We start from the raw sequence: 17176 nt of genomic DNA, 5'->3' as shown, positions 1-17176 counted from the left end.
CGAAACGTAGACACGGAAAATACAAACTACTCTTTTATTAAGTCACAAAAACGAATCACGCTCTCAATTTAAAACGACATTCTGAAATGACTTGAATTTTGACATGAACATTCAAGTAAAGCGTATATCTATATGTCCGGTACTAATAATGTTAATGTAAGTTGTCAATAAATAAATAAATGATAAATAGTTATTTTGCTATAAATTTTAATATATACAAATAAATTTGAGTGTAAACTTAAATAAATATGTCTTATATTTACCAAGAAAAAGTGACCAAGCATGTTCCAGGGGTCCAGTTTAATTTGTTCTAAATGTTCTAATACTTTTTATAAATTAGAGTGTGTTGAGGTTTTACATACTTGTGCTTTACAATGTAAACTCTTTTCGATATAATAATTAGAACCTTTCATAAACCCAATAAATTAGCATTTATTTTGTTTTATTTATTTCTTAAACAAACGAAACTCGTCTGTATTTACTATACTTACGCTTATAGCAAGGCTTAAATTTATAATAGTGATTTTTATTATAGTGGGTCTTACGAGGTTAACCCTTTACCAGGCTGACAGTTCAAAAATGACAATCGATTGTCAGTCTTACTCATCGAAAATAGAACACATGTTTGAAGTGCCGCATATGGGAAATATATATACAGGTTGGAAAGATAAGTCGGGCCCTGGAGGGAAACTACCCTAAATCCTTAAGCTGGCTCATTTTACTTAAAGGAGACATTCCTTTATTTTTAAAAAGAAACAAAACTGCATTAAAATTATTTATCTTTTTTTCTTCAATTTGGCTTGTCTAAAAAAATCTTAAGTACTAAATATTCGATTTTATGGATATTTTGTACGATAGACCAGTGTAAGACCTAATGTTTCTTGGAGAAATGTTATTATTAACATTAACTGTATCGACTAGTAGAATAAAATTGCGGGTTTTTATTTTTTGGAATTTTTCGTCGGTTCGAGTCCCGGGCGAGGCAAGCGAGTTTTAGAAAAACTTTGAATGCAGTTTTGTTTTTTTTTTAATAAAGGAATGTCTCCTTTAAGTAAAATGAGCCAGCTTAAGGATTTAAGGTAGTTTCCCTCCAGGGCCCGACTTATCTTTCCACCCTGTATATATCCCTGAGCCTAGTAAAGGGTTAACACACGTGAAATTGTGGAACTGTGTAGTACCATATTAAGGGTACCTAAACGAACGCAACTTCACAGAGCTAGCTGAATTTTAACAAAATTATAAAACTGCGATGTTGGTAACACTACTCGACTCCAATTCGTTCGTTTGGTACGCCTGTACAAGTTGTACAAGTTACATACTTACGCCGCACCCGCATCGTTCAGCCAGAAACATTGTAAAAATCGTTTCTGAAGTTGATATAGTCTGGCAAAACTATTTTGCCAGTAGAAAAAGGATGCTGATTTAAAAGTCGGCTAGTCTGTGGCCATGAGTAAGCCCATTCATAATAATAATAAAAAAGTGTACGCGCGAAGGTTCAATCTTTCATACAAATGAATTTCGCTACTTTCTTCTTGTATTTCGTGGCAATATTGGTATGCCAACGTATAGTTGAGAAGGAATTAATCCAGACTTAACGTGTGATATCAGCAATCAGCCTGCGGAGGGGTTTTTGCAGATTATATATTTTCGAAGCCTCTCACTGTGCTCCAAACTTGATGTTTTATTTAGGTTTCGCTTGTTTTTAGAAAAAAAGAAAAGTGATTTGAATATTTTATAAAAATACATTTGAAAGCCTTTGCTGTCCGAAATATTAAAGTACCTATTTTTAGAGCTCTCTGTGAGTCTTCTGCCAAAATACCTATAGCTATATTTTGAACCCCAATTTTAAATAATATTATTTTATCTTTTCAAACGTTATTTCTTGTGCTTTAATACAGCTTGATAAAACATTTGCAATTGTAATAAAATGTAATGCTACCTAGATGCTATATGCATGTGTATTTCTGCTAATTCTGCTTGTAATCATCATGCATTCAGAGGTAATTAATACAAGACATATAGTCATATACAGATATACCATCGCCCACACTGTTAACTGTACATCGGTGGACCTTATGCCTTTTGTAATAAGGTCCAGTACAAAAAGGCTAGTCGTGAGATTCGTGAGCAATGTTAAGGCAAAACTTAGCATTATTTTTTAATGATCGTTAAAATGCATAAACTTACTAGCTTCTTCATCCGCAACTTCGCATTATAATGATGATTATCGATAAAAACTATCCTACGTCCTTCCGCCGGCCCGCGGGCCTCTAACTACGAGTATATGCAATTATGCATATATAGCATATTTTATTTATGTAAATTGGTTCAGCGGTGTAAGCTCGAAGCGGTAACAGACAAACAGACTAAAGTTGATGAAATATAAAGTGACCCGAACTCCCGAAATAGTTTGAACAGAGATCGGCTTATTTTATATTTAGTCAACTACACTTTCCCATTTATAAGTAGGGATCTATAATAAAATATTTCGAAACTATTATAAAATACAAATATGCATTGAGCGAGTGCTCGGTTGTCTGAGTAATTATGTCTAGACACACCACACAGCGGCAACGTCGCATTTAGAAATTCCTAGTTAGGTATTGCACTGAACTACAAAAAGCTAGCAATCATGGATTTAGATACAGTCAAGCTTATCAGGTGAACTTTTTCAATTAAAAGTTCACCTAATCTAATAGTACCTAGCTGTACTTTATCTAGCTAGGACATTTACCGTCGTATAGCCTTACACGACTGCCTTAACAGTGTCAAACTGACATACTGTCCGATTCGTACTTTAGGATACGTCAACTAATAGATATAGAAACGATATGGATTAGGTAGATATCTAAGTGTCAAAAGAGACGTTTTTGTTTGATGAAACGTCACATTTGACACTGACATAATGTTTGTAGATCTATTAATTGACGTACCTTATAGTTGGAATCGGGCCAATAATCGCTAACGTCTCGTCTGCATAACTTACTTCCTATGCATCTCGCTCGTACTCGTATATTAGTGCGAGCGAGATGTATATAGATAGTACCTACAGTGTCAAACTGATAGTAGCCGTAAAGGTATAGTACGAATTATCTCAGATGATTTTTTCGGGCTCGGGCCCTATCTGTTAAACAAAAGCCTTTGTTTGTTTTAAGAGCTCTCTCCAACACGTGCCAAAGCAACCATGTTGTTTAAAAAGCAACTATGGATGATAGTATTAAGGTTCTAATTTATGTGACAGCTCATTCAGAGAACAATCAGGGTTTATATTGGAAGTGAAAAATTAGAATGATTTAGTATGCAAACTATTTCAAACGTTATAGGACTTATAAATAATAAACTTTAGTAGCGATCTTTTTGAATGTAGGTACATATCTGGAAGTGTACAGTTTACACGATCACATGAAATTAATTAATTGAAATCTTAATGAAAATTTGATTAAACGGGATTAAGATGCTTATTAATAACCCACTTATTAATTAACGACATAAGCCTCAATTAGCTACTAATCATTTGACTTCAATAATCTGACATTTTGACTACTTCATACCACAATACTTAGACTCTAAGTCTTAGAGGATATAACCAAATGGAGACGCCGTAAAAATAGCAATGTCAGATAAAAGTCAGTCCATACAATGTGTATCACCATTGGCCACCTATTTTCGACTTTGTTATATCCTCTAAGCCACAATACATACAACTTACTGCATACCTATACCTACTCAAATAGGTATATGCAACAGATGCATAAAATCCTATTATAGTTTACACGTTTAAACCTTAAGTTCAACACAACATTGTTAAAAACATCTGTTAATTCTAATTAGTAGTTTGGAACGAGCGAGCACGGGACAACTGCACTGCGCCATTTCTAGGACGCTCAGTACTGCGAGAACCACTCTACAAGGCTTAAAATATTTACGAACACCGTACTTTACGAGGGTTTCCAGTTATTAAAAAGATGAATTATAATTATAAGCTATAATATTAATATTAATTAAGCTAAGTGTATGTTGGACCACGAAGATTAGAGTTCTCTAAGGTAGCTTTGCACAGATTTGAATAGAATAAAGCGAGGGACTCTCCTTATCTCATTATAAATGTCATATTTTCATAGGAGCTTGACATTAATGATGACATTGCCACACTTTGTCTTCGTAAAGGCCATGCAGACTACTGACTACTTATAGGTTCCGTTCCGACTCTACTAGTAGATTCCATAATATATGGTTTTACACCTTCAATACAAAAAAACCATTACAATATGTAAAACAGATGTGACGTATGGACATTGGACAGACAGACGGACATTACGAAACTATTAGGATTCGGTTTTCGCAATAACAAAACAGCATATTTTTGAGATACAATTACATGTATAAGGGCAATAGTTTCCAAAGGGAGTATTCTAAATAATTTTCGGTGGTATGTTATTATTTATTAAGTAATTCTCTTGTTAGGGTTCCGTACCCAAAAGGTAAAACGGGAGCCTATTACTAAGACTTCGCTGTCCGTCCGTCCGTCCGTCCGTCCGTCCGTCCGTCCGTCTGTCTGTCACCAGGCTGTATCTCACGAACCGTGATAGCTAGACAGTTGAAATTTTCACAGATGATGTATTTCTGTTGCCGGTATAACAACAAATACTAAAAACAGAATAAAATAAAGATTTAAATGGGGCTCCCATACAACAAACGTGATTTTTGACCAAAGTTAAGCAACGTCGGGCGTGGTCAGTACTTGGATGGGTGACCGTTTTTTTTTGCATTTTTTCCGTTTTTTTTTCATTATGGTACGGAACCCTTCGTGCGCGAGTCCGACTCGCACTTGCCGGGTTTTTTTTTTATTATCACAATGTTCATAAATTTTTAAATTTGAAGAAACACATTTTCTGATGCGTTCAAATATCAAAGAAATTGAAGAAATACAAACAACATCTAATAAACGTTGAAGTTATTCATTCGTACTTTCTTACGCTTATTTCCCAAGACTGCACAACATTATTAGTTCCAAGAAAATTAGTTCCATTTCAAATATTGCCATTTATTTATAATATTATCATATGATCGTACACTGAGAGAAAAATCATCACCAGGAATTAAAAAACCGGGCAAGTGCGAGTCGGACTCGCGCACGAAGGGTTCCGTACCATAATGCAAAAAAAAAACAAAAAAAAAGCAAAAAAAAAACGGTCACCCATCCAAGTACTGACGACTCTCGACGTTGCTTATCTTTAAATGGTCAAAAATCACGTTTGTTGTGTATGGGAGCCCCATTTAAATCTTTATTTTATTCTGTTTTTAGTATTTGTTGTTATAGCGGCAACAGAAATACATAATCTGTGAAAATTTCAACTGTCTAGCTATCACGGTTCGTGAGATACAGCCTGGTGACAGACAGACGGACGGACGGACGGACGGACGGACGGACGGACGGACGGACAGCGAAGTCTTAGTAATAGGGTCCCGTTTTACCCTTTGGGTACGGAACCCTAAAAACAGTTCTGTGCTGGGGGAAAAATGAAGTTTTAGTAATAATTATGGACGTTTCACTATTTCTGTAGAGTTTATTTATTTCTAAAAACAGCACAGTAATCCCAAATATAATTTCAACAAACAGATAATAGAAATTGCAAAAGTCAATTTGTTCCTATTAGTTAACTCTCCTTGTCCCCGGATAAGTTTATTTTTGTAATTCTAAGTGTGTTTTGTTGTACTTTTCTCTCAGTGTAAAGGCCCAACATTTCCATTGCAAGCGCCGCAAACTCATACTCTACCTCTAGTCTAGCTAGAACGCGTATTTGCGGCGCTTGGCAGTCTGGACCTGGGGACCGATTTTTGAAATTCGACCACTCGATTTCGTGTATTTCGTTAAATGATATCTCCACTACTAGGCGTTTAAATTCTACTAATAGAATTGAAATTGAGTGGTCAATACCATTAGATTCCAAATTTCGATCACTCGTATTTCAAAAAATTTAATTTCGCCGTTTTCCACCGATTTACGAGTGACGAAATCGAGCGATCGAAATTCAAAAATCGGCCCCCTGGTCGCTTAACTAAGCCACAGAATAAATAATAGTACTAGGTACAGAAGACTCACTCCCTAACAAAACTCGTCTGTTACGATCAGCACAGATATGGCCGCTAAGTGGCGACAGCGCCACGCGCGGCTTATGGCAAACCCCAAAATTGGGGCCGAACTGATGTACTTTTAGCTACCTGTAGCAAAGCGACGCAATCGCGGAGTGAGCCACGCCTGGCTAAGCTACTTAAGCTAGGTACTTATTTATTAAGTTTAGTCATTGTACAGTTAGTGTAATACATAGGTACGTAGTTATAACATTAAACCTAAAACTAATTTCATTATAACATTAAACCTAAAACTAATTTCAACTTAAATCTTAAAAGGCCCCCAAGGGCCACGGCGTCGTACCAAAGATGTTGGCAACATTCCCTCGCTGTATTGCTAATACTGCAAGACTGATGCGCTGCGGGAGAAAACTGCCAGCCCTCTGGTCTGAGCTATCAAATCAATCTTTTAAAAGTTTACTTGGCTCTTTAAAATACGACTTCCATACAGGGATAATGTAGCTCGTTTTTTAAGAATTAGATAAAATAATCGGCCAAGAGCATGTCAGGCCATGCTGAGTGTAGGATTTCGTAGTTACCACTCTCAAAATAGACCAAAAAGGGGACTATTAGTTACATTACAAGCATAAGAGAGTAGGTACAGGCATTTGCAGCGATTGGTACGTCTTTACTAAGAAAAGAAGATTTTTAGCAATAACTCAAAAACGTCTGAACCGATCATGTTTTCATTGAAAGTGTTTATTAAGCTTTTGTTAGAATATTTTTTGGATCCATGGTTCAAAAGTTAGAGGGGGGAGGGGGACTCATATTTAAAAAAAATTGTACGGGCGATACCCTAAAAAAAATTTATAGCTTTTATTTTACCATTAGGTCGCAATGCATGATTTATGTATCCATGCCAAATTGCAGCTTTCTTGCACTAACGATGATGGAGCAAATCCTCGGACAGACAGACATGGCGAAATTATAAGGTTTTCCAGGTGTCTACAAAACCCCAAAAAACGTCCGAATTCATTTTTTTCAACCATCTCGGGGAAACAATGGTGAATGTGGAGAAGATTGGCATACAAAATCTACTGCAGCGGTATTGCAGCGCGGCATTACTGCCGGCTGCAGTAATGTTGTTTGCTGCAGTAATGCTGGTGCAGTCTAATTTCAAACGGTTGGTACCTTACGCGATGTCGCGCTCGCACACTGGAGTTACGTTCTGCATTTCCATCTCGCATACATCCTGCACTCTTCATGTTTTATTTGACACTTAAACCCGGAAATGCGACTGCTAGCTTTGCCCGGAGACATAAGTTATATGCCATTTACATGTATAGGTCGTCTAGAGAGAGTAGAGACCTAGATATATCCTAGATGCAAAGGCGAGGAATAAAATACGATGCAATATTTAATTTAATAGTACAGGCACTAGGTTGTAGTCATAAAACATCCAATGAGATTCTGTTGAATTATTAAACTTACCGTGGCACTTGTTACTTACTATACTGCGTCAAGCAAATCTTGTCAGTATGTAGAAAACAACGGCAAATTTGAAAAATGTAGGCGCGAAGGGATATCGTCTCATAGAAAATTTGAATTTCGCGCCTTTATCTACTGACAAGATTTGCTTGACCATCTATACTTACTGCCGTGGCGTGGCGCAGCGACCCGAAGTGGATCTTGGCCTCTGACACTAAGGAACGCCATGCTGTCTAGCGCCGTTTCTGTACGGCACCGAGCACGACACATGTGCACATGTTAGCTATGTGCAAATTCCAAAACATTATATAAATTTCCAAAATTTATGGAAAACTTTATGAAAATATTCATGCAAATTTCCACTTAGTTCTCGTTCAAATTAGGGATTATTAACTCAATGTTCTTAGCTGTTGACGGCTGTTTCATTTAACATTTACGTCACTCATTGTACGAGTATATTTTAAGTCTCATAGAAATCCAAAATAACTGTGGGGTTTGGCAATAAACGTGCAAAAAATACACTGAAAGGTATTTTGAAAATTCTCTTTGGCATTTCGTGAAAATAGGGAATATAAGTCAAAGCTCTGCGTAGGTGGCACCATTAGGACATACAGTAAACAAACCTCATTGACATCATCAATGACACATCACACGTCATGTCAATCACGTGGCTTACCGCGAAACACGACAGTCGAAAGTTCGGTTTCTGCCTCTCTATCACTCTTGCCTTTTCGATCGATAGAGAGGCAGTTAAAGAAATCCCGATTTTCGTGTTAGCGGTAGGTCACCTGTAAACAAACCGCCTTCGTGCATCAATGTCATAGTGAAAACTTGTCAAAAAACTGTTTAAGGCCTAGTATAAGTTACTCTATGGTTTACTAAACAAATTAGTGCTGCACTCTCGCGGCAGAACATTGCAGTAATACTTCCTAGTGTGAAAATTCTCTATGGTTGGACATGTTATTTTCTGTTTATTCATAACTTATAGTTTTGTTTGCTCAGAGCAAAAAAAGGTCAACCACGGCGTTGCATGAACAAGAGATTTCCTTTAGCAGGATTGGTCCTTAGGACCCAAGGATGGATTTAAGAAGTGGAACCACCAGGGGGGGGGGGGGGAGTTTAAGCGTCTGCGACGTAAATCTGTCGGCTCACTCCAGCTCATGGCGTAGACGTAAATAAATATCTGAACTAGACTTAATTATTACTTAGGTACAAATAATATATAAACGCGGTCGCTCTGCTATTTAATGGGCCAATACATAATCATCATTAAATATTAATCAATTCCATTATGGTTGGCTGACATGACCCTGACATCTGGCAAAGTAAGTATGAAAATTTAATGAACCAGTAACCGCTTCCTAAATCAGATGAAACAGTACGTCTAGAAGTTGGGAACTGGGACGAACGAGGTCAGTCTGGACTGGAATACGAGGCTGGCAATCCCTTCATTCTATAACTTGGCCGGTAATCTCTAATAACATTCTTCTGCCTCTATAAGTAACTAATATGGTTAAGCGCTGGTGGCTTAGCGGTAAGAGCGTGCGACTTTCAATCTGGAGGTCGCGGCTTTGAACCCCGGCTCGTACCTACCTATGAGTTTTTCAGAACTTATGTACCTACGTAATATCATTTATTATTTACCAGTCGCTTTCGGTGAAGGAAAACATCATGAGGAAACCGGACTAATCCTAATCAGGCCTAGTTTACCCTGTAAATCTGCAGCGGATTCGATAACCCACGCAGTGCAAGTGTTATTTATACTGTTACAACCTCATTTCATACCGCATATCACATTATCGACGGTCTTCATATGTCATGTCTGTCAATTCACTTTTCATTGTCAACGTATTTATAAAACATTAATTAAGCCAATAAATATGTAATTTATATCAGTGGCGACGAGGATTAAAGAAAAATCGTCACAAAATGAACAGCGAACAATTTGACAAATTCCTTGCATTGCAAGCTACACAACAACAACAAATCTCGGACATATTACAATTGCTGTTAACGCAACAGCAAAAGGCAGCTGCCGCGACTCCCACACCAACAACGACACACGGCACGGAGTCGCCCAGCTCTTCGAACACGAACGGTAACAGAAACAATGTTTACAACGGCTTTAAGAGCGACAAATTCAACCCGGATGACACCGCAGTTGAAAATTTTATCGACTATTTCGAAACCAAATGCAAACTTTGGGGCGAGGATGCACGTATCATACAGAAGGAACTGCTATTTACCTGCCTCTCACCGGAGACCTTTCACGAAATTAAGGTTGCCCTTACACCGCACTTTGAAAACAGTACATATGCGGATATTCGAAATAAACTGCTCGACCTATTTAGAATTAAACGCACACGATACAGAGCATTAACGGACTTTTGGAACTGCATACGAAAAGACAACGAATCTATGGAACATTACGCTAACAGATTGAAAGAAATAAGTAAAGATTGTGGCTATAGCGATAACTTATTAGAACGACAGTTACGTGACCGATTTGCAACCGGGCTTAACCACGAACAATTACAGATCGACCTGAAACAAAAATGGCCGGATCTACAAGAAATTCAAGATGGTACGACGAAAGAAGTCACCTTCTCTCAGATTTTTAGCGTTGCTCAATCGCGGGAACGAGCAGAAGGCGATACAGACACACACGTCAAAGTCAATAAGATTAAAAGAAACCCCAAATCTTACCAGAACACGTCACCGCGCAAATTACGGACCCATCAATGCTTGAGATGCGGTGAGCCCGAAAGACATCCATTAAACCAGTGTGCTGCCAAAGCACATACATGCAAACAGTGTAACACACCAGGTCACTTTGAGGATTGCTGCATCAAATCAGGCAAAGCATGCTTACCTAATCGGAACTATAAACAAACAACATTTATTAAAGGAAACAAGCTGCACAAACTTAAGCATGACGGGAGCAGCAGCCACTCGTCCCAATCTTCCTACTCAGACGACAGCGGAGATGAAACGGACGTTGTCTGTCAAATAAGCAAAACTAAAAGCAAGGACAGCAAAAAAATTGATGTTTTCATTAACGACATTCCGTGCACGATGGACTGGGACCCCGGTTCACTCTATTCAATTATTAGTACACAATTGTGGGCGCGTATCGGAGCTCCTTCCCTCATGAAGGCTCCCAGCTTGCGCGCATATGGAAATACAAGACTCAAACCAAAGGGTCTAACAAACGTTACCGTACGCATTCAAGACGAGGAAAAACTACTTCCTGTTGTTGTAATGAAGTCAGCTGACCCTATGTTGTTCGGCCTACAGTGGAGCGAAATGTTCCAGATGGATTTCCCAAAGCCAGTCTATTCCATCAAGAAAACTCGACACGAATCCATTACACTAAAACAACTCTTGGACAAGCATACAACTCTCTTCGACGGCAAACTTGGAAAAGTAAAAGATTATCGAGTAAACATACATATCAAGCCCCATGCTCAACCGAAACACATCCCAGCCAGATCAATTAAATTTTCAATGAAGAAAAACATTGAAGTTGAACTAGATCGTTTGGTCGAAGAAGGAATTATAACCAAAGTAGACCCAAATATAACTCCGGTTCAGTGGGCAACGCCGACAGTTAACGTGGTGAAAACCAATGGCCAGATCAGAATCTGTGGTGACTTCCGCAGTACACTTAACCCTGTTCTTATAACACACGCACACCCTGTTCCTTTATTTGACCAACTACGCCAGAGTCTAGCGGATGGTGAGAAATTCTCGAAAATTGACCTAAAAGACGCGTACTTACAATTTGAAATTGAACCTGAATCGAAACAATTCCTGACAATATCGACACACAAAGGATACTACGTCTACAACAGAATGCCGTTTGGCATTTCGACGGCGCCGTCAATATTCCAACATTACCTTGACAAGCTTCTAGAGGGATTGCCAAATGTAGCAGTCTATTTTGATGACATTGCGGTTACAGGGAAAAATGACAAAGACCACCTTGAAACATTACGTACCGTATTCGAAAGACTGGAACAAGCCGGATTGAAAGTCAATTTAAAGAAATGCACCTTTTTACAGCCAGAAGTCGAATATCTTGGACACACAATTGACAAAAATGGAGTACGCCCTACAAAATCAAAGATTGAAGCCATCACCAAAGCCTCCCCGCCAGCTAATGCCAAGGAGCTACGAGCATTCCTTGGGTTGGTCAACTTCTATGAGCGGTTTATACCACACTTGCACAGCGTCTGTGCTGATCTTCACGCACTAACTGGAAACAGGGTGAAATGGCAATGGACCGACAAGGAAGCTGAGGCTTTTGAACGTGCTAAGTTAATGATTGTACATTCTAAACCACTTGTAGCTTTCAATGACAAATGCCCACTTTATCTAGCCTGTGATGCTTCAGAAAAGGGCGTCGGAGCAGTGCTTTTTCACATGAGGAATAATATTGAACAACCAATCGCTTTCGCATCACGAAAACTCCGACCCGCAGAGTCAAAGTATTCTGTCATAGACCGCGAAGCCCTAGCAATATTTTATGGAATTAGAAAATTTGACCAATACCTTCGCGGCACGAAATTTACATTAGTCACGGATCATAAGCCCCTAATACACATTTTGGGATCTCAACGAAACTTACCCAAACTCGCTAACAATCGCCTAGTACGATGGGCTTTAATAATTGGAAGTTACGATTACGACATTAAGTATACAAAAGGTTGTAACAACCTGATCGCAGACTATTTATCAAGAATGCCCAACCCAGAAGAACTGCCATCCAAATCTGAGCTTAAGGTTCACAGAATTGTAGCGCGATTGCAGACTGACAGCATTGGTGATCTTGCACTATCTGAAAGCGTTATACGAGAAGAAACACGCAAAGATATCACGCTGAAACAAGTATATCATCTTATAAAAACTGGTTGGCGTGAGCATCAATACTCAAACGATGTAAAACCATATGCTCGAAAGCGCGGTGAGTTGTCACTAGAAGATAAAATAGTCATGTGGCAGGGCCGTATTATTGTTCCAGATACTCTAAGGAAGGCGACCCTAAAATATCTGCATCGTGGACACCCAGGCATTTCAGCAATGAGAGCACTGGCACGTTTTTACGTTTGGTGGCCAACTATAGAGGAAGATATAGACACGCATGTGAAGGCTTGCCACAAATGCCAAGAGAATAGACCTAATACTTCAGATTTACCAATCTTCTCATGGTCTATGCCAGATCAAGCCTGGGAAAGGATTCACGTTGACTTTGCCGGACCATTCGAGGGCACATATTGGTTAGTTGTATCAGATGCTTTTTCCAAATGGATCGAGATCAAGCCGATGACCAAAATTACGACAACCAAACTCTGTGATGAACTGGATACCATTTTTACTACCTTTGGCCTACCCCAATTTTTAGTGTCTGACAATGGCCCACAATTTATATCTAAGGAATTTCAGGATTACTGCAAAGAAAAAGGAATAAATCATATCAAATCGTCACCTTATCATCCACGGACGAACGGATTGGCCGAAAGGCTTGTGAGGACTTTCAAGACCAGAATGTCATCCAGCACAGGATGCCTCAAAAAACGTTTAGAACATTTCCTTTTCGCTTATCGCATCACACCCCATAGCACCACTGGCAAATCCCCGGGCCAGCTAATGTTTGGAAGACAACTACATTGTGTGCTTGACAATGCCCGACCAAGTGCTAGACGTTCATTACAATACAAACAGATACAAGCAAATGTTAACTCCGACGGCCAGACTCCAAACTATAGACCAGGTGATGCTGTGTATGTGCGAAGCAGGGAGCAGCCGCGGTGGGAGCCTGCCACAGTATCTCGACGCACGCATCGATACTCCTATGTCATTAACACTCCAGTCGGGGTGGAGAGGAGGTATCACGCAGATCATATACGACCCCGTCTGCCTGATCTAGAAGAAAGCCCTGCAGAGCAAACTTCTCAATCATCTATGGTCCCAGTTGCCTCATCGACGCCAGTACTGGGAACCAATAGATCCGCAATGCCTTGCCCAGGGTCAAGAGCTGGAGTGGAACTTGACCCAGAAGTTATTTCAGCTGGCTCACCTCAGAATGAGGCTCCAGAAGTTAGTCCACCTGGCTCACCTCAGAATGAGGCTAGCGAGGCCACAGCAGCTACACCGATGGCACCGCGTCGAAGCAAGCGTGCCATTAAACCACCTCGTCGGCTAATTGATGAGATGGACATGTAAATCTTTAAAGGCGGACGAATGTTACAACCTCATTTCATACCGCATATCACATTATCGACGGTCTTCATATGTCATGTCTGTCAATTCACTTTTCATTGTCAACGTATTTATAAAACATTAATTAAGCCAATAAATATGTAATTTATATCATATACGTCATAATTTCATAGAAGTTTGACGTTTAAAATGACACTTGCATTGCACTGCGTGGGCTATCGGAATCGCTGCAGACTTTTCTTGGTCTAACTCTATGTACGTTATTCTTAATGAGAGACTAATGGTACTGCTAAGCCAGCGGTTCTCAATCTTTTTTTTTGACGGAACCCTTTTGGAAAGCAAAATACTTGATGGAACCCTACAATAAAACAATATTTTTTAGAAGTGTGTTTTAAATTCTAAAGCAGTGTTCTAAATTCTCGCGGAACCCCTGCAGGGGTGTCGCGGAACCCTAGGGTTCCGCGGAACACACTTAGAGTATGGCTGTGCTAAGCAATTAAGGCTATCCCCCACTTAATTCAATAGGTTCTGTGCATTTTCTGGCCATTCCTAAACGTACATTCAATTTTTTCTCCTATTAATGATGATTTTATTTCGACAGATGGTACCGCGACGGATCAACCTACCCTCTGGAAGCGAACATGACGCATGCACGCACACGCGCGGAGCCCACCATAGCGACTTTAACACTCACACCGACAAGAGACGACGACGACGCTGTGTTCCGTTGCGTAGTCTGGAACCGCGCTATGCCGGAGGGTCAACAGCTGGATGCTACTGTTCAGCTTAGTGTCAACTGTAAGTACATACGAATAAGGTTTATGTTAGATTACCATCGCGACGCGACCCCCCCAATGCTTGGTGGGGTTGGTGGGCAACAATGATCGTGACTAAATTACGTAGGTTGTTTTTGGTGTTGTAAGCAATGTTAAAACGTGTTTTTAATTTCGTCGTATTGATACGTCCCTCACGGACGCGCATGTGGCAACTCAAGTATATTTGCTTTGAGACTGCGTCACCCCACACTAGCGTCTCCCGAGCGTCGGCGTCTAGTCAACTCTATGGCTGCTGCTCGACGCAACGTTGACGCAACTGTGCGTCGACGCCATTTTCCATAGCCCTGACAGGACGCCGATGCTCAAAAGATGCTAGTGTGGGGTGGCCCTATAGGTTAAATTTGATAAGTCTCTGTCTCTATATAATGAGTAATGATAACGTGATATTTAAGGTTAACCAGCTCACAATCAGCTCTATTTACATCAATATACGGTTTAATTTTGTCTGCCTCGTGAAACTTTTCATCAGAATTTTTACTATATTTAGCTGCGGTTACTCGACAGAGTAAAAGTTTGTAACTCGGCCAATGTTTGCTGCAGCTCGGTGCGGCACTGACATCCTGAAAGATAAATAAATCGTTTTACAGAAGTTTTTTTCAAATCGACTACTATAAAAAGTGCCTACTTTGCTCCCCTCTGGGTAATTCTGCTCCAACAGTTTTTAGGGTTCCGTACCAAAAGGGTAAAAACGGGACCCTATTGCTAACTAAGACTCCACTGTCCGTCTGTCTGTCTTATCTCATAAACCTTGATAGTTGAAAATTTCACAGATGATGTACGTATTTCGGTTGCCGGTATAACAGCATATACTAATAATTTTTAAGAAAAAAAAACCGACTTCTATGGGGCCCGGTGAAAGATTATGGTAGATGGTGCACTATGTAGAAAAGGAGGTAAAAACAGGACTTTCTAGTAGCATTTCGTTTCCGTAAGGGTCGTAGTTCTAGCCTAACCTAACCCACTTCTCTGATAGCAGTTCGGTTCTGTGAGGATCGCAGTTCGAACCTAATCAAACCCACTTTTCTAGTAGCATTTCGTTTCTGTAAGACTCGTAGTTCTAACCAAACCTAACCCACTTTTGTTCGGTTCTGTGAGGATCGCAGTTCAAACCTAACCTAACCCACTTAACGGCGCATGCGGTGCGGTGTACGGGAGTTTGAGCGGGAGGGGTTTGGCATCATCATACCCACATTTAATGGTAGGTAATCATAGTGGTTTATTTAGTTTAGGTATCATAGTGGTTTTCCGGGTCAAGGTCCGGGTCTCTGAGTGAGAGTCCGGGTCCGAGTCCGGGTCCGGGTCCGGGTCCGAGTCCGGGTCCGAGTCCGGGTCCGAGTCCGAACCGGATCCGGGTATGAGTCCGGGTCCCAGTCCAAGTCAAAATCGAAATTCGAAATCACCAAACATATGTACTATGCGTCGTTGAAGAGTTCTGTTCTGATCATCATCAGCAGTTCCACTTCATCAAATGCGACAGTTTTTAATGTAAATGCTTGATTTTATGATGAAAATACAAAAAAATCTATACCTATGCCTTTAAGATTTGAGGAGTTCCCTCGATTCCTTATGGATCCCATCATCAGAACTGGAGCTTGACAGAAATGTGGCTTAAAAACTAAACTTGCTTAACAAACATAACGAAGAGGACAGATCGCCAAACGTGAACTATGCGTCGTTGAAGAGTTCCGTTCTGATCATCATCAGCAGTTCCACTTCATCAAATGCAACAGTTTTTAATGAAAATGCTTGATTTTCTGATGAAAATACAAAAATCTCTATACGCATGCCTTTAAAATTTGGGGAGTTCCCTCGATTTCTCATGGATCCCATCATCAGAACTCAAGCTTGACAAAATTGTGGCGTAAAAACTTAACTTGCTTAACAAACATAACGAAGAGGACAAATCGCCAAAGGTGAACTATGCGTCGTTGAAGAGTTCCGTTCTGATCATCATCAGCAGTTCCACTTCATCAAATGTCACGTTTTTTAATGTATATGCTTGATTTGTTGATAAAAACACAAAAATCACTATATATGCCTTTAAGATTTGAGGAGTTCCGTCGATTCCTCATAGATCCCATCATCAGAACTGGATTTTGACAAAAACGGGACCAATCTGTATGCATATACATACAATCAAAAAAATAATTTTCAAAATCGGTCCAGTAATGACGGAGATATGGAGTAACAAACATAAAAAAAAAAATAAAAAAAAAATTAAAAAAAAAAAACATACAACCGAATTGATAACCTCCTCCTTTGGGATTTGGAAGTCGGTTAAAAAGTACGGAACCCTCGAATAAAAACTATATCACAATCTCATTTAAGTGACATGATAATAGTGAGTAGTTGTCCATTTATTGTAAACTACGTGTATGTGAGGTGTGCAATAAAGAGTATTGTATTGTATTGTATTGTGATGGTCTACTTTAAATAATGTTAGAATCGCTGCATAGTTAAGTTGGCCTGACTCTATCAACAAATAAATAATTGAAATAAATATTTTGGAGCAAAGTAAGCACATTTTACAGTCACAGTAAGCTCATTAAGGCGTCTGT

General features: G+C 39.5%; 1 protein-coding gene across 1 annotated transcript in view; it reads left to right on the top strand.

Moving 5' to 3' along the window:
• LOC134675069 (hemicentin-2) overlaps positions 1 to 17176 on the top strand; it is a 225935-nt gene that overhangs the window by 144008 nt on the left and 64751 nt on the right. Inside the window, exon 4 of the mRNA XM_063533259.1 lies at positions 14384 to 14580. Coding sequence (XP_063389329.1) covers positions 14384 to 14580 — 197 coding nt within the window. The remainder of the gene's footprint in view (positions 1 to 14383; positions 14581 to 17176) is intronic.

The sequence above is a fragment of the Cydia fagiglandana genome, chromosome 1, assembly GCF_963556715.1.
Source record: "Cydia fagiglandana chromosome 1, ilCydFagi1.1, whole genome shotgun sequence".
NCBI lineage: Eukaryota > Metazoa > Arthropoda > Insecta > Lepidoptera > Tortricidae > Cydia > Cydia fagiglandana.
Note: the sequence above shows the minus strand (reverse complement) of the source record. Positions and strands in the feature narration are given on the sequence as shown.